We start from the raw sequence: 23,228 nt of genomic DNA, 5'->3' as shown, positions 1-23,228 counted from the left end.
TTAATTGCAGCTGTAAAATGATGTTTGTTATTTACATGTAACCTGCCACTATAATACACACTTTCTATCCGTAGTCTCTGCATTGGTATTTCCGTTTTCTGAAATATCACGGCTGACATGTTACAAATGTAAAGTCTACAAGTATAATTTTGACATGACCATTTATGGAAACAGTGACGTCACCGTTAGAAAAAGGCTCGCTGCAGGTAAAGGCATGCAGTAATCGCCGGAATAGGGACGGAATAAATAAAAAAAAAATTAGGTAGGCCTATATTCATACGATCTCTGGATAACAACATTTCTTAGGGAGTACTATTTTTCGAAAAAATAGATTATGAGATTGGTGTACATTTTATCAAGAGATGGAATAAAACATGCGAGTGAAGAATTTGATAGGCTTCAGATACCGTATCTTCTTAGAACTGGAAAAAAAAACATGACATACATGTATAATGACTTTGTTTGAATATACATGTATATAGATATACACACATTTTATCAGAGTACATACAACAAATTTTTAAAGAACAAAGCTCGGCTGAATTAAGAAAATCTTATCGCTACCACAAAGATAGGACAAGAACCCACCAACCCACCCCTGCGAAAAATTACACGGGGTCGGCCAGCTGGTCAATTTAATAGCAGAGTTGCAAAGTTATCGATAAGAAAAACAAACTATTTAAAGACATTGGTTTTGAGATTTTGATTAATATGAGACACAAGAAGCGACACCCCCTTTAAAATAAATAAATAAAAATTCAAAAGATAAGATTAACTGTCGGAAAATTAAAATGTGTATAAATTATTTTTAAAAATGTTTCATGTTGCATTGTCGGCAATATAGGAAAAAAGCCTATCATGCAGGCGAAAATTGGCTTTTTTTTTAAATTTCAAATTCGACAAACTTGAAGACTTGTCAATTTATATCATGTCAGATGTGCTATTGCCTAGCCTGAAGATACGAATGCAGAAACTACGGATTGAAAGTGTGCAAAGTTGAAGGTTTAATCAACTAATGAAAACAATAAAGCTGCAAAATAAGGAAATGAGTCAAATCTTACATGTGTTTATGACCGAGTTTTATAGGCTACACGATCAGAATTTCACATATTTATGGTGTTCCGATGGGGCCACTTCGACTTTCGCACTTTTGCCTTTAGGTCGAAGATGCGAGAGTGCGAAGTTGCGAAGGCGAAAGTGCGAGAGTGCGACGGCGAAGGAGCGAAAGTGCGAAGATGCGATGGCGAAAGTGCGAAGGCGATGGAGCGATACTACTATCGCTCCTTCGCCTTCGCAACTTCGCACTTTCGCCTTCGCCTTTTTTGATAGCATTCAGAAAGTCTCGGTCGATTACATAGAATTTGATGCAGGCACCGTACTCGCCAAGGTTTTCCGATTAATCCATATTATTGGTACGCATGCGCTAGGCCATTGTGCTTACTATGAATGTTTATAAATATTTTTATGTGTATATATGTGACATATATGTTAACCAGTGCTGGCTATGCCTAATCATTATATACTCCATGCACATAAAATGTAATGTCCGCCATAATGTATACATATGCACTTTCAGACTCCTGTCACTTACCAGCTGTCTGTTAACCGTGGATCAAACACAGTAATATGCATTCTTATATCATTATGCGACACTCCTTGCTCATGTATGGATTAAGAGGGGGAGAGGGGGTCCGCCTCCCCCCCCCCCCGGAAAATTCAATATCAATAACTTCACACATGCAGTAAAGAGGAGAGAGGGTCCGGATCCCACCCCCCCCCCGGAAAATTTATTTTTATTAATTATATTTAATAATATCTCCAAAATATGTCTCGGACCCCCCCCCCCCCCGGACAAATATAATTATCCATCGACCCCCCCCCCCCCGAAAAAAGTTATGGATCTGCGCAGGCTGTTGAAAATAAATTCTAAAAAGTTCATCGTCTTCCTTATATGTCCTTTAATACAGCTAAAATTGTCTGTAAACTACAGAGAGCTCCACAATAATAAAAAGGCGAAGGCGAAAGCGCGAGGATGCGAAGGCGAGAGTGCGAAGTTGCGATGGCGAAGGAGCGATAGTAGTAACGTTTCTTCGCCTTCGCAACTTCTCACTTTCGCCTTCGCATCTTCGCGCTTCGCCGTCTTATCTTCGCACTTTCGCTCCTTCGCCGTCGCACCTTCGCACTTTCGCACTTTCGCCTTCGCAATTTCGCACTCTCGCACCTCGACCTAAATGCGAAAGTGCGAAGATCGAAGTGGCCCCATCGGAACACCATACATATTCATAATTAGGCTCACACACCAACACGATCGCATTTCGGATTTACAAGTTTACATGTCTGGATTTTTGAACACGATTACCCTCCATAAGCATAAGCATACCTTTAGTATTCATGAAAATTACGACGTTCGGGAATAAGAAGAAAACTAAAGAAGTTTATTCTGGTAAGTTCAAGACGATTGATGGTATAATGTCTTTTAGATTTTGGTTAACCAAATTATGTTGAATCAACATTGAAATAATTAATTAAAGAGAGGGATTTATGTATTCAGCTATTCTGAATGGTTTGGTAAATGCATAATATATAATTTAAGTATTGTACACGTGTATGCGTAATGTTTTAAAACCACCAAAAAGGTGTACATTTTAAATGATATCCGAATAAATACTCGTTTACCAAATAACTAAACATAATTATTTAATGGAATGTAAAACAATTCTGTGATAATATTCACGCATTTACAACGTGATAGTGAATCAATGAAGCTACGAAGAGATTCTCTCTGTGAGACGCATTTCAAGCTTAGAGTAGTGTGCTAGGTTCTGATCCCTTTCAACTTTCGAGGTTATAGAACTAGGCCATGAACCAACTGTTTAAAGTGTTTGTGACGCGAAGAATCCCCGACCCCGGGACGCAAATTTTGACGCCGAGCTGCGACGTAACTTTTTGGGAGAGTGATGACGCCATACCAAGAGAAGACCTCTTGAAAAATGTGAAGGGTGTGGATGCTATTTTGTGCATGCTGACCGACAAAATTGACAGAGAAGTGTTGGAACGAGCAGGTAAAGTTTAATTCAACTAATTATTATGTTCAGTTACCAAAATATTTTAAATTCTCTGTGATGTACTATTACATGTAATTTATCGTTTACAAATACTCAATCAATGGCGTCAAATGGTTTTAATTTATCGATTAATTTTCCTCTTCCAAATAAATATCGAAAACATGTTAATTTAAATTAAAAAAAGAATTCGGAATCCATAGTCACAATGCAAACATTGTACATGTATGCTTTAAGATTTACATATAATTGGTATACATATACATGTATATAGATCGGACAGTAATTCAATAATTGAATAACTTGTGCGATGCCTCACCCCCCCCCCCCCCCCCCCCCGCGTTGTTTTTCCTATAATTACAACATTTTCCAGAATGGCAAACGTACGATCGTGTAAAAAAGCCAGCCAACGACCTTGATATGTGTACGTAGAGGTCGGTTGCAAGGATAAACTATGCAATATAAGATATCGATTTCTCAGTCAACATTACCGATTGAGAAGAATTGCATGACTTTTAGTATCGGCATCGGTGCATGTTTTATAACCTAATGCTGATGGGTTTTGTCATATCAAATGTGTATGAGCATCTTATTTATAATAAAGAATCAAATGAAAATAGCTGTTTTCTTAGCGATCTCTATACGTACCTCAGCTTTTAGCTCGCCTGGATCCAACAAACTTTTGTTATATATTGTTTCATAATTTTTATACGTACGTGCCCAAAATGAAGAATTTAACTTTCATAACATTCTGTTCACTCCAAGCATTCCATGCAGGTATAATACAGTTTAAAGATGTTTGGAATTTAAAACAATAATTCAATGTTCTTTATAACTCAAAGATCATATGCGTTTCTCAGAACATAAAGAACACAACTGTTGTTTTGAAGGATAGTCATTAGTCAGAATAGCCATCATTTCAAAGCGTTGTAAAATATTGTACATGTAGGTGAGACGCGAAGCATACAGTATTATTATACCCTTATAAATATTCTTCCTGTATGCAGTTCTTACCGAAAGAAAACCAAACCAAAGTTGGAACGAAATTCAATTATATTAATTCAACCAGTTCAGACAAGAACTTTGTCGTCGGCCTTCGGATCTGGGCAACATTTGTGTCCTCAAGTCCAACAAATGATTTGATATCCTCAAACTAACCATTAACTGTATAATATCGAAGTATTATTTTTGCAACATGGTATTTACATCGACAATAATGTTTCAAATTGTTCAGACCCATATTTTGTTCTCAACTAACGCGAATACATGTATTTATGTTAATAGAATACTAATATAGGAATTGATTCTTTTAGTCATATGCTTTCTTGTTTATGAAGGGCCCCAGCTCCAGGTGGTGTCGACGATGTCGGTAGGTTACGAGCATATCGACCTCCAGGCCTGTCAGGAGAGGGGTGTGTCGGTCACAAACACACCCAACGTATCGACGGACAGCGTGGCGGAGCTGACAGTGTCACTGGTCCTGCTCACCGCCCGCAGGCTCCTGGAAGGTGTGCTCTAAGAGGATTTATGCTATATTTACCCTGGTTTAATTAAGAACTCTGCATTGACTCTGCATTGAGATATAGGAAAATGGTCAGATTAAAACTAAAATATTCTTTACTGAATTATACTTTATAGTAAAACAAAATATCATATTAAAAAGTATATGGCAGGCCTTATGGGTTACTTGTTGTTCACCCAGCCTCCTTGACTAAGTGTTAGGACATACTAGTATTGGGTATCGTTAAGCTATAAACAAATATTTCAAATTGCAACCCATCATTGGTAAGAAAGTTAGATACGAATAATAAAAAGAATGTGAATTAAATAAAACTTTTAGAATGTCATATTATTCATAGTCGTTTTGATAACTTTGCATTCGAACTTATCAAGACAGTTTAAATTAAAGGCTACGACTATGTTTAAATCTTTGCATGATTTCCTGTCGTCTGAGTTCATTAAAAAGTTTGAAAATGTAAAATTATTTATAGTTTATTGTGAGAAAATGTATTTAGAGGTATCAAGTATAATAAATGGTTTATTATTAATTGCATTTCTAGGTGCATATGCGGTGAAAAATGGCGAATGGGGGAAATGGAAACCTATGTGGCTCTGTGGAGTTGAGATGAAGAAACGAACATTCGGAATAATGGGTCTCGGTCGTATTGGTTATGGAGTAGCGAAAAGAATTAAACCGTTTGGAGTCGAAAGGATCATTTATCACGATGTTCAGAAACTAAGCTTTGCTTCGGACTTTGGAGGCGAGTATGTTGAATTTGAGGATCTTGTCAAAGAGTCGGACATCCTGTGTATATGTTGCAATATGAACCCCCAAACGAGGCATTTGTTTAACAAGAAAACGTTTCAGAAGATGAAAACAACTGCCATTATTATAAATACCGGAAGAGGGGGAATCATCAACCATGATGATCTCTACGAAGCCTTGACATCCGATCAAATTGCTGCTGCCGGGCTTGACGTCACAGAACCAGAACCACTTCCTATGAACCACCCATTACTCACCTTGAATAATTGCGTCATACTTCCACACATGGGGAGCAATACATGGGAGTCAAGAAACCGCATGGCAGAAATTGCGGCTGAAAATATCATAAGTGTACTGAACAAGGGTCGTCCGAAAGGGGAGGTGCTACGACGGATTGAAGCATAGTTTTTGACGGGTTTTTTTTAATAATAATCTATTGCAATATACTCTTTTTTCATTATTTTTTTTACAATCTCTAATGTTAACTTATTATAACTGCGTGTATCTTGTTTTGCTTGTTTTTAAAAATATATGAATAATAAATGATTTCAAAATATGATATTAATACATCAATAAAAAATTATATGCATGAATTTTATGGAAGCCTATTAGTATCATTTATGTAACTGAAAATGAAAAGATATTCTTTTTATCGTCTTACCAATATATAAATCAGAATGTATTTTTATTCATACTGTATTGCATTTATCAATGTAGAAATAAATTCTGACATGGAATTGTGCACATAATAGTTATATTGGCATGAATATGTTTCATGTTTTGTATATATCGAAAATATCGTTGTCGAATTAACATAGCGGGCGTTGGTATTCTAATGGTACGCCATCTTACTCTAAATCTAGTTCTAGCCAGGAGACTAACATTGACTCATACCCGCTTTGATAAGTTGAATCACAACAAGTGCACGCTCATATAATACCTATTTTTTCTTTGTTTAGACGCCTTTTAGAAAGGCGTTATTACGCCTTAAAGAAAGACGTTATAATGCCCTTTTCGCGTTATAACGCCTTTCCAAAGTAGCAAGCATTGAAATAAACCGAAGAAAACACGGGGAAACCGAAAACATAATTACGAGTGATATGCTTTCGTAGATTATCTACCACACTCATACTTCCATGAAGAATGCATGTAAATACTATACTCGTAATAAATTGTTTGCAAATTACTTTTGTAGCAAGTAGTGGTTTTAACTCGAAGAAAACACCGAAAAACCAAAATCTTATACGAGTACGCGTTGTCATGACAACACGAATTTCGCCAAGCGGATCAGCCCCTTGCGACAGGAAATATTTGAATGTGTTGTGAACTCGGCGATGCTTTACCTTCTCCGCAAAGTTTTTGCTCCAAAAATTCGGCGTTTGTCCTTTTTATCCTTTAGTCTGCCAATACTATTAGCTAAAACTTTGAAGTATGTTTTCCGAGCCTGCCGGAAAGGCCCGAGAAGTTGCGATTGAAGTTATCACTGGTCCAATATTCACTTGAATGTATGTTGCATTATGTGATAAAAATGGACGATGATGCTGCATCTGAGCAACAGGTTTAGGATATGTTTGATAAAGTTACAGTGTACAGCAGGATAACGTTTTTCAAGAATATTACATATGAAGTATCTAAGGAATAAGGAATCATTCTTTGAATATTATGAGGTGATAATTCTTTATAATATATATTCCTTATTATACTTATATTTATATAATTTTAAGCAATTGTACGATTATAAACATCAGAATATTGACATATGTGAAATCCATTTCTTTTAATTATGCAAACCCCGCTTGCCCCTCAACGACACCTCATTTGAATTTATTGGATTACTTCTCAGTGTTATTATAAAGATACTGAAAATGTGAATACCTAAGGAAAAAGGAATCATTCTTTGAATACTATGAGGTGATTATTTCATAAATAATTTGCGTTATCAAATCCAATAAATTCCGAAGGACTATATGATAGATTTGATCACGCCCCGACCGAAATTATTATTTGATTAAAAGAAAACTTGAATCTAAACTACAGCTTTTCTGACCAATGATTACTGGGAAGAAGATTTATTGATTTTTTAGAAATATCTATTCCTATGTAAAAGTCCAATCCTCATCTGACCCTACCCCGGGGATTATGATTTGAACAAACTTGGCCCTTCGTTTTAATAAACTTGAATCCCCTTCACCTTCTGACTAGGGACGCTTTGGGCCAAAATTAGTTGAAATTAGTCCAATGGCTCTGGAGAAGTTACAGATATAAAAATTTTAAAAACAGACAGCCATTCATCGGACAAAAAGTGATCAGATAAGCTAACGAGCTTTCAGCTCAGATGAGCTAAAAAAAAAAAAAGAGGGATGGGGGGGGGGGGGGCGGGCGGGGTAGCATCTTGTAAATTTATGCCCTATCATAAAATATTACATCACCTTTCATGATATTTTAACTGTTTAAATCATAGTGCAGTTAGTTTTCAAATTATCAATTAAATATGATTAAGAGAAAGTAAGTGCACGTTGCTAATAAAAATTTAAATGGTGGTAGAAAGGGGGAGGGGAAAAATGCCGGGTCGTCACAACAGGTCTGGATTATCCCAAAATCATATATGGGATCATCCCTGAAGTTAAATGTATCGATCCATGCTAATTTGCAGAAATAAAATCTTTTTTATGAATTATCGACCTTTGGGAAACATTTTTTTTCAGATTGAAAAAAAAATATAACTTTGAAAGATTCAAGGAAAAGATAATGATTTTTGACTGAGAAAATTGATCCGCCCCCAAAGAATAGGTATTGATTGCATCATTCGGCCCGAGAGAACTTCGTGATATTGCGTCAACTGTTCTCAAAGCTTATAAACTTTTAATCCTTCCGCGAGACGGTAGTAATTGTATTAATAACACGCTATGTCAGAACTGCCCAATCAGACTTATTATTTATGTGACGTCACACGGAAGCTAACCCAAACAACAACAGACGGAGCCCTGGCAGATCGAGACGAGCAGAGCACCATGAAGGCACGGTGTAGAGTTTACCTGACGTCCAATGTCCCACAATCCTGCTTAGATGTTCTGCTGAAGGTGGCAGACATCTCGATGTGGGAAAGTCCGGACCCTGTTCCCAGGGGAGAGCTGTTGATTGGAGTCAGAGGCGTGAATGCGCTGTTATGCACAAGTTCTGATCACGTCGACAAGGATGTGATCAACTCCGCTGGTAAGTTCCCAAATTTTATTTTTAAATAAACATTTTCAAGTTTGTTGTGATGGTAATCGGGTACTGTATAATATTGTTTTTGTAGGGTTGTTGCGTTAGTTTTGTATAGTTAAATTAGTTAAATTTTACAACCCACGTACCACGTGCGGACGTTTTGTGTACGTGTTTCAGCTGTCATGTAGTCCATGTGGTGTGTGTTTTCTTTTACCAGTTCACTGAATACTTTAAATTTTACATATAGTGCATTAAAATCAAATAAAGTTCATGCCAAGAAATTAACACATACTGTTTTTTAGATCTTACTTGGCTGATGAGAAAAAAATTTCTGTTATGTGAAAAAAAACCCATCCTGAACCAGGTGTTGATTCATATGCAAGGCGCATTTGCAATATAGCCTTGACACCTTTTTTAATGCACATATAAAGACCCAGACAGTAAACAACTAGTTGTTGGACTCTGGACTTAATTCTTATCAATAAAACCTACGTCACGATATCCCAATCATATAATTTATATTGACTTGCTATTCACTCGCTTTGTTTTTATTTATATTCATAAAGCTTATCGCTAATACAATTTAGGTTATTTTGAATGACCGAATTACTCCGTCTCAATATCCGAATATTGATTATATAGTTAAGTAGCGATGGAACAGACCGAGTTTATGATATACTTTTTTATGAATAAACAATTTTAACTTTGCTATTCTTTTTATCTTCTATTTATTCTCCTACATTTTTTCGCCATCGTAGCACTGTTGGTTAATTATGCGTTAAAGCTAATGACCGCAAGTTTGCAATTGTAACCATAAAAAAAAAGAATTTAAAAAAAGACACATTTTATGACCAATTATTACATATTGAATATAAAAAATGTAAACGTTGGATGCACTTTGATATCTTAAACTTGACATACTTTCACCTAAGTGATCAATTTTTCAATATATATATATATATATATATATATATATATATATATATATATATATATATATATATATATATATATATACACACACACACACACACACACACACACACACACATAACCGGGCATTCATTAGTCAACCATCGTAACCTTTTTAACTCACTAATGGATTCGCTCTTGATTTAATTACACTCATTAAATGAACTCAATACGGTATATGGTTTTGTTGTGCAATAAGATCAATAATAAAGCAAGAGTCGATGCCTTCCCGGTCACTAACCTAACTCAGGCGCCCAGATCTTGGAGCAGCCTGACCCTAAAAGAAGTTAAAAGGACATTGTCTCGTCTGACGTTTGTTGATAGAGGGCCAGACTCGGGGTCAAAGTCCATATACGTCATGATCGGGGGAAAACAACTCTCTCCTTTTGCAACATGAGATAATGTACCTGTACACGGAATGAAATTTTTTAATTAATTTGGTATCTTGTTTTTTTTTTTTACTTTCAGGGTCAGGATTGTGCGTTGTTGCCACACTTAGCGAAGACACACATCACATTGACGTTGAAGAATGTCAGAGACGGGGGATCGAACTGGTGACCTTACCCAAAATGTCTAAGGACACTGTCGCTAACTTAACCATGGGTATTCTTCGTCAGACTCTCGAAGGTAAATGTTTGCACGTCTGACATAGTTTGGCACATTATAGTGATAGCAAACTGAATTCCGGATAAGATATTGTTTTGCATGCGATAACTAAGTGAACACGCATTATCTCGCGAGTCAATGTACATTTAGATTTATATTTTATGTATGCATGTGTTCATACTCAATTGGTTTCCTAAAGATGGAATTGGGTTTCTTTGCAGTATGATTATAATTATGTAAAGTGCCTTATAAATCCTCTCGAAAAAAAGACAAAAAAAAAATAATAATAAAAACTCCAATATATATGTAAATTATCAAATAATTTGTAGTGTATGCAAGTATCTGGATTTTCCACAGTGGCATTGATTTTTAAAGATAATCATCGTCTACATGTTTGTTTGATTGCCTTTACAATTTTATTTAAACAGACCAAGAACAACAGAAGTTTGATATCTTTGACTTGAACTCGAACACTTTAAAGAGCGACCCTCTGCTCTGTGAGAAGACGGTGGGGATCATCGGTTACGGCTATGTTGGTCAGGCAGTGGCCCAGCGCTTCCTGGACCTTGGGGTCAAGGACTTGCTATACAATGACCTCTGTGTCGTAAAGAACCCACAGTCACGTGCCGAATTCACGAACTTTGAACGACTTGTTTCAGAATCGGACATCATTTGCATTTGTTGTAAAGCACTGACGCAAAAATCACATCTCTTTCAAAAAGACGCTTTTAAGAAAATGAAGAAAGACGCCATATTGCTTGACAGCTACTCAAATGGACATGCAATTAACTATTCCGATCTCTACAATGCTTTGAGGGAAAAACGAATTTGTGCAGCAGGACTTGATGTGAGGGACGTGAATCGAACCCATCCGTTTAAGACAAATTTGTCTGCACTCAACAATTGTTACTATTTCCCGTTCAAAGAGTGCAATCACACTTGGGACATGCGCAGTGCTGCATCAGAATCAGTTGCACGAGCTGTAGTTTCTGCGTTGCGGCTTGGCAGGAATTCAGAGCAGGAAGAGAGGTGATAGAAACTGTGTAGGGTTTTCCTCCCGTCATCATCATGTACAGACGTTATGATCGTTGTTTTTTTTTAAAAATGTTTTTCCTTCCCAGTGAATAAAAAATATACAGCACATTGCTGTAATTCTTTTGTATATAGTTTTAATTTTTTAAAAATAAATTAGTGTATTAATGTTTTTTTTACTCTATTTAATCAGTTTTAGTGTTTTGGGGTTACCCTTTTCATAGAAATAAGCAATTTTTGGCATTACAATTTGTTAAAAGTCGTTTGAGTGTGTCCTGTGAATATATAAATGAAAAGGTGCCCGACTGTGTAGTTTCTCTTGATTCACATTGGCGATCAGCATCGGTGTGCATGTCATGTCCGTTGCACACTTTTGCAGTATACGTAATAGCGTCACACCATAGGGGTCGACGTGGTTTACTGGGGCAGGTTGGCTCACCTTAGCGAACTTCTCTTATCGATTTGTCCTTCGACTGATCATCTAGACGTCTGTTGTATTGGGGAAGGGGCAGTTTTTTACTGGGGCATTATTTCGTTGATTCGCATCTGAAGAAAATTGTTTCATAGGAGTTTGACCGCTTGAAGCACGTTACAACCTTTACATAGTTGCACCATGTCGTAGTTTGGGGGGGGGGGGGGGGGGTATGTGAACTTTCAGTGCATACATGTGCAGCTAAATATAGATATCGCCCACACGGTGGTCACACTATAAGCTTTAGCGCATGCATGATGGAATGGACTCATCATGCATTGAACTAAACAGATAGAGAGTCCGAGTACATGTCCGTGATTTACTGAATGAGCCGTCGTAGTAAATGTCTTCACAATTGTAATTATATTACTCGGATGTTCTCGGGCATCTAGAGTACAAAGTGTTCATAATTAAATAAGGTCCAAATATCATTTTTCTAAATGTAAATTTACGAAAAAAATAATGTGTTTGGAAAAAAGGGGGTGAGAGCTGATGCTATATAAGTACAAGGTTCTACAATGTTCATCTGGTAAAGGGTTGCAACGCTTGATCTGGCTTGATCACGCTTGCATATCATGTGCACAAGTAAGTACTAGTAAGTATATAGAAAACTCGTTCCATTTACTCGTATCTTCCTGATTTATAAAGAATTTTTAAGGAGTATAAAAATCACACAATCTCTCTCTCTCTCTCTCTCTCTCTCTCTCTCTCTCTCTCTCTCTCTCTCTCTCTCTCTCTCTCTCCTTAACGGATCAATATTTATTGTTGGATATACTCAGTGGGTCTTCCCGATCTGATCCTTCCCTATTTTTACTTCCTTTTTTGTTTCTTAATCATTCTCTTTTGGCAAATATTCAATTTAAGCATTTTCCATAATGATACGAGTTTTCCTTTGCATAATTCTCTATTCAGACACGCAGTATTGTTATAAAAAGGAGGGAGGTGGGGATATGCCAAGAACACAATCACCGAATTCCCAAAGTTATTTCACGTACCCCCAAAAATATTGACAGACAATCTAAAAAAAAAATCCAAGCAAATAAACAAAACAAACAAACCTTGACGGACACCTGAGTATACCATTCAGACTAGAAACATCGTTTTTTTAAATTGGAGGGGGGGGGGGGGGGGGGGGCTCATCCAAAAGATCTTGACAAGCAAAAAAAAGTAATTCTCAAAATCATGAAAATCCTAATCCGAGGTAATAAATGTATATCTATACCTGTATATATTTCCAGCTCCATTTATTACATGCTACGTACATGTACCAACCACTGTCCTTAGCTTGATATGTCATTGTACAATGAAAACTTCATTTCTAAGCTTAAACCCAAACAAATCTGAGACTCCACTGACTGTTTCCTCGCTTTTGTTTTTCGATCTCTGAAAAACAATTATTCATGAAAATATAGTTAGGGGGTTCAATAGTTGGGGGAATCTAAAATTACCTACATGTATACCTTGGCTCCAAGCTTACAAAGTTTTATATGGGAGTAAAGAAAAAGATTTTTAAGATACAGTTGATACATTTTTTCCTTTATGGCCACATTGGCCATACCTTATATGGTATGAACCCCTGACCCAGGGGTAATAAATTAAATCACAAGTTGCAAATGGGGGGGGGGGGGGGGCTACGTGGACATGATAACCATGTATTTAGTTTTTCTTAAAAATATTTTGATGTAGAAAAGTATTTAGCATTTAGTATTTCCCCCGTGTATGGGAGCAGAGAATAATTTTTTTTGTTTAGCATATTTGACCCCGCTTATAAGGCCCCGGGGTGACAGCGCTATGAATTTCACAATTTAGATGCCTCTTACCATAGAACTGCTTCATAACAACAATGGTAACAATTGGCCTTGTAATTTTTCAAGAAGAAGTTAAAAATGTAAAATTGTTACCGCACAACGCACGACGATGGACAAAGATCAATTGCAATAGGTCACCTGAATAACTCAGTTAACCTAAAAACTAACTCCTAAAAATCAACGTAACAAAGCTCAAAATCCTATATTTTCAGTTATTCGTTCGATTGAAAAGTTTGGACGTGTTAGTTTCTTTATTGAGTATGTGTATTACTATAGACACGAACTGTCTATGAGGGCAGGGAGGGAATTAATTATTACTTATAAATTTACTTTTAATATTTCTCTTTAATAATTTTTTTATAATTTCCATAAAATATGATTTTAAATCCGATATTGTTACAGTGAAGAGACCTGATTGCTAAGAAACTTTAACTTATGTGTATGTAACATAACGAATTGTTACATGCACGTAAATCATGCGCGTACGGTTCGCCGTGGAATTGACGCCATTTCTATATATTTACATCTACCAAGCATAATTTCCTCTATTTCTTACGGAAACTTATAGTTAATTCATAGCTCTATAGAAACAGCCAGACTGAAATCTACACGCCCTATTTATCGATTGGTCGAAATCTACAGCGGCTGAAAGTGACAGGACTGAAATTGACACGCCCAGGCTGTTTATCGATTGGTCTGAACCTACAGCGACCTTAGTAAAATCCCGGACTGCACGAAATAATCATGACGATGCCAGACTCTAAGTATCACAGGAGACGATTTGGCTGTTTCTTTTAGCTAACGTACTTTTGTACATTAACAGTAATTTAGTGAATTTTACTAACTTTTCATAATCAGTTTATTAATTAGTTAAAGAAAGATGTTAATATAAACAATAAAATGCTTTCTTTAATGATTCATGCGGGTTATGAAGGTAGCGATCATTGCAGGAAAAATTTGCAATATTTTACCGCTAACACAGTTATGTATTTTTCTTGCAATGTCGCTACCTTCATATCCTAAATGAATCACCACAGAAAGCATTTTATTGTTTAAATAAAAGCAGTAAAAAAGTCTCTAAAATTAAGACATTCAATATAATAAAATAAATAGTGCCTGTGTTTGGGAGGATAACAGTTGAAATTGAAACCCCTCGAAAACCATTGTCAACCTCCGCTTCGCGTAGGTTGACAATGGTTTCCTCGGGGTGTCAATTTCAAGTGTTATCCTCCCAAACATGCACCATTTATATAATGTTACCCGTTGCTAAGTGTGTTGCTAAAGCTGAGGGTAATAGAACGGATTATCAACTGCGTCTAAACCAATCAGATTTCAGTATTTAACATGAAAGTATAATAAACAAACTTATATAGTTCTTTCATTATTCTGTTTCACGATTTATATGAAAAAACATGCATATGTATTCATGCGTTGACCCATTCCCTGTCTTCTATTTTTCTCCCATTTGATTACCTTATAGTTTCAGCATGAAATTAAATATGTAAATTGTAAAAACAAATGACCAACTTTTTTATATTTATTCACAAATTTTAAAAATAAAACAATGTAGACATGTACGTTTTAATTTAATAATTGTTTTATATACATATATTTTCTTGGTGAACTGACGCATATTGCATTAAGTTGCTACTACGTGCAAAGGTGAATGCCATCAAGTAAAACATTGATTTTTCTTTCACAGAGTTTTGTCCTTGGGTTCCTACAGAGTGGTAGAAATAGTTACGATGCCGGAAAACAGAGTCTACATAACACGACAAGTCGGGAACGAAGCGATAGCTCTCCTTAAACAGAAATATAAAGTGGAAATATGGGACAGCGAGGAACCTATTCCGAAGGAAACTCTTTTGACAGCTGTGGGGGGCATTTCTGCCCTGTTTTGTACGGTGTCTGATATCATCGATGCCGGGATTCTCGAAGCTGCTGGTATTTAATACGGAATTGATTTTTGCAATGAAGATAGACAGAGTTATCTCACTTGATATGTTACACATGTTTGAATTGCTTTTCAGGACCACAGCTGAAAGTAGTGGCGACCATGTCTGCCGGTTGGGACAACGTTGACGTCGCCGAATGCCGCCGACGTGGGATCGAGGTTTGCAAGACACCGGATATCGCAGCCGACGCAGCTGCAGACATCGCTGTGGCATTGATACTGATGACGTCAAGAAATATTGTCCAAGGTATGCAAGAATTGATTTCGAATGCGCTTTTCTAATGAACAAAAGTAAATATTTAGGACAAACCTCTCTTTTTCACCCAACCAACAGTCTTTAAGTATTAAATCAAGTGAAGCTCCTTTCGTAAAGAGCCTGTTTACCGTGACATCAAGTTTTAATAGAAAGCGTCAAGAAACAAGACAAACCATTTGATTGGTAAAGAAGTTTAAATCAGTCATGTTCAAAGCGAGTTAGGTCATTAGAATGTTAGCAATTAAAAAACTCCCGGTGTGCCTTTTGAAACAAAGAAACGAGCAAAATAATGCCAATATAAGTAATTGTTTTTAATTACAGAACATTTCATTATTATTTATCTACAGGAATTGATGCCATTCGCCAGAATTTGTTTCATTGTTGGAAACCATTTTGGCTGTGTGGCTCTGGCCTGATCAACAAAACCATCGGGATTCTGGGATTCGGTCGAGTCGGATTCGGAATAGCTCGCAGGATAAAACCTTTTGGAGTGGAACGCATTCTGTATAACGACTTGGAGGAAATAGAATATGCCGAGAACTGTGCCCAGTACGTCTCATTGGACACTCTCTTCAGCTCCTCCGATATCCTGTGCATCTGTTGTGGAGTCAACTCACTGACCAAAGGAATGGTGAACAGTAAACTGTTACAAAGAATGAAGAGAACGTCTATTCTGATCAATACATCAAGAGGAGTCGTAGTGAACCATGACGATTTGGCTGAAGCATTAAGTGATGGGACAATCGCTGCTGCTGGATTGGACGTCACTGACCCGGAACCACTTCCGGTGGGCCATCCTCTTCTGACACAGCCCAAATGTGTGATTCTGCCACACATGGGAACAAACACTGCCGAAACCAGGGTAGCCATGAGTGTGAACACGGCTAAAAATATTCTTGCAGTTCTGAATTGATTTGATACATGTATCTGTGTAATAAATTTAGATAGAGTTATGTTATATAGTATATCATCATATTAATAAAACACTTCGTTCCGCAATTTAAATTGTAAAGTTAATTTATCTCATATTACAATGTGCTTTGTGTATTATGTTTATTCCGATTCTTCAATGCATAAATAAAAGCTAAATGTATTTATTGCAATCCAATTGTTGTTTACAGAATCCTGGCAATTACCGTATCTCATACTCTACAGATATTTTCTTTAGTTAGAGCCTTTGAACAATCTTCGTGAGTAGCAGAGCGAATCAGAAGCCATTGACTTGGGTAGATACCCTCTTCTTCAATTGTGAAATTCAAACCCATGGGTGAGGCAAATATGACCATACATGTAACTTTCTGGAAGCAGTTTTCTATCTTTCGGCAATCATCAGCTGATTTCGCCGCCTGCATCATTATATGAGGTATGAATTGGCCGATGTATGCAGTGTTAAAGAAGTAAACCGCAGTTGAAACTTCACCGAGATGTATTTACATCTACCAAGTATCATTCCCTTTATTTCTTACGGAAACTTACAGTTAATTCATAGCTCTATAGAAACAAGCAGACTGAAAAATACACGCCCCCTTTTTTTTTGATTGGTCAAAATCAAAATCTACAGCGGCTAAAACTGACAGGACTAAAAATTGACATGTCCTCTCTATCAATTGGCTGAAACCTACAGCGACCTAGGAAAAATCACGGACTGTACGAAATATTCATGATGATGTCAGAGTTAAAGTCCCACAGAAGACGATTTGGCTGTTTCTTTCAGCTACCGTACTTATATACTAGTACGTATATACTAGTACATTAACAGTAACTTTGAGAATTTTACTTACTTTTCATAATCAATTTTTATTAATTAACTAAAAGAAAGATATTAATATAAACAATAAAACGCTTTCTTTGATGATTCATGCGGGTTATGAAGGTAGCGATCATTGCAGAAAAAATTACATAACCCGCTAACGCGGGTTATGTATTTTTTCTGCAATGTCGCTACCTTCATATGCCGAATGAATCACCAATGAGAGCATTTTATTGTTTAAATGAACTTGGTTTGTCAAGTTATGAAATCCCGTGAATCCCAAATGGCTTCTCAGTACAATTGATGACGTACATAAAAGGAAACATATTTGCAAATGTAAATATATATGGAAGAACTGGCTGTTTAATCTGTGAAATGTTCTGATCGACAATAACGACTAAATTAATTTACATACTTATACTTAATTTAATTGAAGCATAGACGAGGGATGTGTAAACAATGAAATGAACGTACGTTCTTTATTGGTTAACAGGCTAGGGCCATGAAGGTACATGTATACCGTTACGTGGCAATCTTTGAAGAAAAACGATATTTTCATACCCAATGTTTTACATTCTCTCTCTCTCTCTCTCTCTCTCTCTCTGATCAGCTAAACTATCCCTTTTCTGCTTATTATCACGTTAATACAAAGGAATTTACATAAAACAGCTAAACAACAAAAAAGTTGAGCAAAAAAAATGTTTTAAAAGCGCTATCACGTGCATGAGAAAATGCACATAATATATAGTCAGAAGTCTACTTTTACACATATACCAATATTTCAGATTTCCTTTTAAAATACGGGAGTTCATGGAGTTCAACCCTGTAGTTTCTATGCCAGCCTCCTTGTTTTATGCCCCCTCTTAGTTCATCAGTCCACTGTCCCGGCGGCAAGTACACATCACGTGACCGAGCACCACTTTCCAAAACTGGTGCTACAAGAATATCGTTTCCGAGGAGAAATTCCGAGTCTATTGTGAGCGCCGCCTCATCAGTCGGCGCCACCCACCACAGTGGTCTGATGATGGGGGCTGCAGTGTCCACTGCCTCTCTGGCGAGTCTTATGATGGTGTCTGTGAAGTCGCCATGAAGCTGAATGTATCGACGGGTCAAGTTGATCACCTCGTCATCATACTGCCAAGGAACTATTGAAAACTGCAGCGATGGCAAAAAGGCGTTAGCTTGCATCCATCGGATATAAAGTTCTTTCTCCGGCTGCCTGTTGTATGCGTTTCCACCAATCATATCCGGAAGTATAAAGGGATATCCCAGAATTCCAAAAGTCAAAGCCGTGGGAATTAAGGTTTTTAAACCATTTTTGTAATCCCAATTGCTGTCTTTGTCCAACATTCTGATGAAAATGGGTAGATCCTGACTCCTGGAGCCGACTCGAGCTTCTTGGTGACGAATTGAGGTGTCCGATTTGTAAGCAAGACTTGCCCAATGTTTGGTATATTCGCTTGGAATATCAAAACTTGCAGAATACACAAAAGGAAGCCAGTTCACCTCGCCGGCGTCGAACTTGAAAGAGCTTATGTTATATGTATCTTGAAGAAACTTTGTTTTGTTTAAGTACCATTCCACTGCTTCAGGATTTGTTGCATCAAGTATCCCTGCTAGCTTACCATCCCACCACGATGTCAAACCAGGTCGTAGAGAATCGAATTCCTTGATCAAATAGAACTTCGAGGCTGCTTCTATAAAAGCGTTTGAATCAATGTTGAAGAATGGGTGCAGCCAAACAGTCACTCGGAACCCCTTATCGTTCAGCTTCTTCACCATAGATTTTGGGTCAGGAAACTTTACATTATTAAAATCCATGTCCCCATACTTTGGAGTCCAGTCATCGTCAATCTCTAACTGAGAATGGGTAAAATTGTTCTTGATGATGTTATCTGCAAAGTCCAAGACGAGCGACTCATTAATGTCCTTGTGATACTGTGCCCATGTCGACCATATCGGTTTCCGAAACATTGTCTTATCAGGGATGTCCGTCGGTCTGAGTTTTATAAAAGTTCTCATCATATAGTCGTGGATTAATCTCACGTTTTCAGAAACGCATATATGGTAGCTGAGTGAAGGAAGACGTCTTCTGAAATTTTGGTAAGGGTGCCTCACGTATTTAGCTTGTAAACACATTTGTTTGTCGTTGAAAGCGTTGATACTTATGAAAAGTGGCACATCGTCTTCAATGTATACACCCACGCCTTTGGAAGAAATGAAAAACCTTTCTTGCACTCCACCAAGTAGTTTTTGGTACGAATCGTGAGGAACATAAGCCGTCAAGTTTTTGGACCTTTTCTCTAGAGGCCACGGCTGATAGTAATCCTCAAATCCCCCGTACCAGTGAGCCTCGCCGATATTCCAGCAGTCCGTCAGTACAGTCTCCATACCAACCGTCACCTGCCAGTCAATCCGATAGCAAGGGACACCACCCTCCTCCTTGAAGGTTACCTCTAACTTCCGGTCACGTGACCATTCCGCGATTCCTTTATTGTCGCTCGATTTTGTCCATTGCTTTACATTTTCACGTGTCGGGTCGCTCCAAAGTTGACCTGTCAAAACGTTAAAATTCTCTGTCCTTCGTTTAATGTTAACACCTAGCTTTTCATCGACAGTAGTGTCTCCTAGCTGTAATCCAGACGAAGCTTTCTTTGAGTTAGCTCCATCGTCCTTTTGGTAAGAATGCTTGGTTAAATGCCATGTCACAACTCCAACAACTGTGCAGACAACCAGAAAAACCAAAACAAGTGCCACAATCTTCACACGTCCTCCTGTTCTCCCCATACTCCACCTAGTAATTATTATTCTCCACCTACAATATAGGAAAAGACATAGATCTATATTTAATGTGATAGGCCGGGTTCGAACGCCGTAAACGAAATACCTTTGTAAGTATACCTTGAATAAACATGAATTTGAAATAAAATGCAGAAACTGTTTAAACGTTTGAGTTTAGAAGTGGTTGTTTAGCTCCATTTGACAAATTGTAAATCAATAAGCTATTCCTAAGTAAAAGATGAGACGGTTATCCACACACAGGCACGTTAACCCACGTTGTATGATGATATAAATCCATCTAACTCGACGCGTGTCTTTGAAGCCTTTGAAGTTCTGTCCTTCTTTACATTCAACTTTATAACCAAAAAAAATGTGGTACATACATCCCAAATGAATTGGAATCCATTGTGAAACCTTTTTTATTGAGAGGTCTTATATAGGAAGTGTCTGCTGTCCAATGAATCCTTTTATGATTTTCTTAATGTAATGTTGTTTGAATTAAATAAGGAGCCTAATTTTTTTTTAAATTAACGATTTGGTTTGAATTCATTATTGGGTGGGTAGATTGTTGTGTAACTCGCTAATCAGAATAGGTCATATTATAAATTTTGTTCCTAAGTATATATGGTCATTTTAGAGTATAACATTAATACAAAACACGTGGTTTAGATGTGCATTGGATTGCAGTGATGAATAATTTGACGTATCGTCCTTGCACACAATGGCAAACTGTGATCATGATTTTTTGCAGTTGCATGTATACATATTTCTTTACGGATACAGATGATTTGGTGTCCGTGAAATACAGATAAAAAGGAAGAAAGCAAAACGAAATGGAAATATCTTTTTAATATTATACCTCAATATCATCATTCTTTATAACGCGACATTTGATTGGTTCTAGACAATCACTTGCCAGGGCAATAAAACTTCATATTTCCCTGTAATCGTCATATTTTTCATCATATCACATCCCTTCTAACTTTCATTTTATGTTTATGAAAAATCCCGAGGACGAGCATACGATGTAATTAAATGATAAATTCTATTAAAAATCGTTTTAAATCCTTTTTGATATCAGAAAACTGTTATAGAAAGAAACCGGTAAACTTTAACTACGTTATTGCTTTACTAAAATTGAAAAACGATTAGAAACCGGTGTGTTCAAGATTACATGTATCATGCACCTGTCGATCGGTATAATAAACAATTTATTCCATGAACGTTCGGGAAATATGAAGATTTATTCCCTCAGAAAAATCATATTTCCCTCGGGAAATATGAATTTCTATGGCAGAATATATCTTCATATTTCCCTCACAATCATGCAATAAATGTACAATTTTACTATTATTGTAAAATTAACCCAACTTAAAAATTGACAAAGATGTTTCCTTGATAATGATTGATAATTAACCAGTTGAGCAAACAGCATATTGGATTCAAAATATAAAATTATGCAAAATAAGAACTATTCTTTCTTTTAGATTAATGTGAAAAATTAGCAGATATAGCAAGTATTAATTTGTTTACGAATGCAATCAATGAAATATTGATAGGATCTTTGTAAAATTTATATTTTACCCAAAATATTTTAAAACCTTCTTCAATTTTATCCCAAATTAATGGCCAATTTGTACGAATAGTTTTAAAGTGTGTTTTAAGCTTTGTGTTTCTAAGTGAGCCGTGCTTATTAAGACTCTATAATATGTGTAAAAACTTCGGTGCACCTTTAGCCGGTGCTCATCATCGATGTGCCTCTGGACTTTATGTTATTTATTTATATAAAAAAATGTGCCCCATTAAATGTTCAAAACGCAAAAATCCTGTTTGATATATAATAAAAGAGTTCAAGATTATAAGCTAAGGAGAAAATTATTTATACAGTTAGAGCGTGGACCGGCCTTGTATATCTACCCGTATCTTGATATGTTATTTCCTTGGTGCATTCGGAATGATAAGTATTTAGCTATTAATAGTACGAGTAAATTGAAATTAGACACCTGAATATTTCTTTGAATCTGTCTTATATCAAAAACTAAATTTGTTTTTGAAATAATACATTTAAAGTATCTCTGATAATTCATAATCACAAAGCTCAGTACGCAGAGCGGCAAAACTCGGTATTATTTCACCTGTATGTGGCCGCGTTATTCGTGTCTCCTGACCGAGATTTGAGGGGGACACACTGACAGACACACTGGGTATACACATACACGTCCATATACATCATACTACATGCAAACAATGTTTATATGTATATAGATTACGCGCATAAATTATTAGAGGTAAAATGGTTTCTTACCTGTTGTGTATGGACTACTATTTGCAGCAGTTGCCACCCTATCACGGATCGGTAATCAATTCATTGGTTTGAACTTGCTAAAGATAAGTTGTACAGCGAAGAAAGATTACATTTTTTCTCGAAAAGTTAAGGGGTGTCGTGTTTAAAAATTACGGGATAATATGACTGATAGTGTTAAGCGTCCGGAGGGCATGAGTTTTAAGCCCAGGCTCAGACTGAATATTCTTGTACTCAAGAAATAATTTTAAATTTGATTAATTCCATTATATGATTGTACATAAAATATTTTTTATGTGCATGTGTTACTGTTGGCTTGGTCATTTATGATTATCGTAGTTTTAATCATTTACAAAATTACAACTTACCTCTCTCTCTCTCTCTCTCTCTCTCTCTCTCTCTCTCTCTCTCTCTCTCTCTCTCTCTCTCTCTCTCTCTCTCTCTCTCTCTCTCTCTCTCTCTCTCTCTCTCTCTCTCATGCCTTTTACTGATATCAAATTGGTATATGTTCATCAACCGATTTGAGATGATTTTCCTAAAAAAAGAATACGGCGATATTAAAAAAAAATAGCTCCAACAATTCTTTTGAAATTCAACTTATTTAGGACTTAACGTCCTTAATTACACGCATGTGCAGAGGGTGGAATCTGCCACCATAAGTGTAATCTACAGAATCATGGACATATACTGCTGCATAAGTACATGATGGAATATAGTCATTGTGACCTCGATGTGAATAAAACTTCAATGGTCGATCTCA

At 36.6% G+C, this 23,228-nt stretch overlaps 4 protein-coding genes across 6 annotated transcripts; 3 read left to right on the top strand and 1 right to left on the bottom strand.

Moving 5' to 3' along the window:
- The first annotated feature begins 2,285 nt into the window (after positions 1 to 2,285).
- LOC105340243 (glyoxylate reductase/hydroxypyruvate reductase) lies at positions 2,286 to 16,738 on the top strand. 2 transcript variants are annotated; one of them, XM_066079472.1, is made up of 4 exons: positions 2,286 to 2,443; positions 15,128 to 15,369; positions 15,456 to 15,626; positions 15,983 to 16,738. In XM_066079472.1, the coding sequence occupies exons 2-4, from the start codon at positions 15,171 to 15,173 to the stop codon at positions 16,546 to 16,548; spliced, it is 936 nt and encodes a 311-aa protein (XP_065935544.1). In that variant the 5' UTR covers positions 2,286 to 2,443; positions 15,128 to 15,170; the 3' UTR covers positions 16,549 to 16,738. The 2 variants fall into 2 exon arrangements, with proteins under 2 accessions (XP_065935544.1, XP_034335870.2); XM_034479979.2 differs by lacking the exon at positions 2,286 to 2,443 and adding an exon at positions 6,844 to 6,995.
- On the top strand, positions 2,726 to 5,749 carry LOC105336882 (glyoxylate reductase/hydroxypyruvate reductase). 2 transcript variants are annotated; one of them, XM_066079470.1, is made up of 3 exons: positions 2,729 to 3,062; positions 4,400 to 4,570; positions 5,123 to 5,749. In XM_066079470.1, the coding sequence occupies exons 1-3, from the start codon at positions 2,861 to 2,863 to the stop codon at positions 5,731 to 5,733; spliced, it is 984 nt and encodes a 327-aa protein (XP_065935542.1). In that variant the 5' UTR covers positions 2,729 to 2,860; the 3' UTR covers positions 5,734 to 5,749. The 2 variants fall into 2 exon arrangements, with proteins under 2 accessions (XP_065935543.1, XP_065935542.1); XM_066079471.1 differs by lacking the exon at positions 4,400 to 4,570 and having other exon boundaries at positions 2,726 to 3,062.
- On the top strand, positions 8,220 to 11,209 carry LOC105341870 (glyoxylate reductase/hydroxypyruvate reductase). The gene is made up of 3 exons (XM_011448623.4): positions 8,220 to 8,541; positions 9,976 to 10,134; positions 10,542 to 11,209. Exons 1-3 carry the CDS (start codon positions 8,235 to 8,237, stop codon positions 11,144 to 11,146), a joined length of 1,071 nt encoding a protein of 356 aa, XP_011446925.3. The 5' UTR covers positions 8,220 to 8,234; the 3' UTR covers positions 11,147 to 11,209.
- Positions 16,739 to 17,840: 1,102 nt separating the features above from the next.
- LOC105340187 (myogenesis-regulating glycosidase) lies at positions 17,841 to 22,606 on the bottom strand. The gene is made up of 2 exons (XM_011446117.4): positions 22,472 to 22,606; positions 17,841 to 20,200 (listed from the first exon to the last, which is right to left on the bottom strand). The coding sequence occupies exon 2, from the start codon at positions 20,170 to 20,172 to the stop codon at positions 18,148 to 18,150; it is 2,025 nt and encodes a 674-aa protein (XP_011444419.3). The 5' UTR covers positions 20,173 to 20,200; positions 22,472 to 22,606; the 3' UTR covers positions 17,841 to 18,147.
- Between the last annotated feature and the right edge of the window lie 622 nt (positions 22,607 to 23,228).

Source organism: Magallana gigas, chromosome 3, assembly GCF_963853765.1.
Source record: "Magallana gigas chromosome 3, xbMagGiga1.1, whole genome shotgun sequence".
NCBI classification, from domain to species: domain Eukaryota; kingdom Metazoa; phylum Mollusca; class Bivalvia; order Ostreida; family Ostreidae; genus Magallana; species Magallana gigas.
The sequence above is the reverse complement of the archived record's forward strand: the minus strand, read 5'-3'. Positions and strand labels throughout refer to the sequence as shown.

Coding starts and splice junctions, on each gene's coding strand:
- LOC105340187 (XM_011446117.4), bottom strand. CDS start 20,172: ATGGGGAGAACAGGAGGACGTGTGAAGATTGTGGCACTTGTTTTGGTT.
- LOC105340243 (XM_034479979.2), top strand. Junction 15,370..15,455: donor CGGGATTCTCGAAGCTGCTG/GTATTTAATACG, acceptor ATTGCTTTTCAG/GACCACAGCTGAAAGTAGTG. Junction 15,627..15,982: donor GTCAAGAAATATTGTCCAAG/GTATGCAAGAAT, acceptor ATTTATCTACAG/GAATTGATGCCATTCGCCAG.
- LOC105341870 (XM_011448623.4), top strand. CDS start 8,235: ATGTCAGAACTGCCCAATCAGACTTATTATTTATGTGACGTCACACGG. Junction 8,542..9,975: donor GGATGTGATCAACTCCGCTG/GTAAGTTCCCAA, acceptor TTTTACTTTCAG/GGTCAGGATTGTGCGTTGTT. Junction 10,135..10,541: donor TCTTCGTCAGACTCTCGAAG/GTAAATGTTTGC, acceptor TTATTTAAACAG/ACCAAGAACAACAGAAGTTT.
- LOC105336882 (XM_066079470.1), top strand. CDS start 2,861: ATGAACCAACTGTTTAAAGTGTTTGTGACGCGAAGAATCCCCGACCCC. Junction 3,063..4,399: donor AGAAGTGTTGGAACGAGCAG/GTAAAGTTTAAT, acceptor TTGTTTATGAAG/GGCCCCAGCTCCAGGTGGTG. Junction 4,571..5,122: donor CGCCCGCAGGCTCCTGGAAG/GTGTGCTCTAAG, acceptor TTGCATTTCTAG/GTGCATATGCGGTGAAAAAT.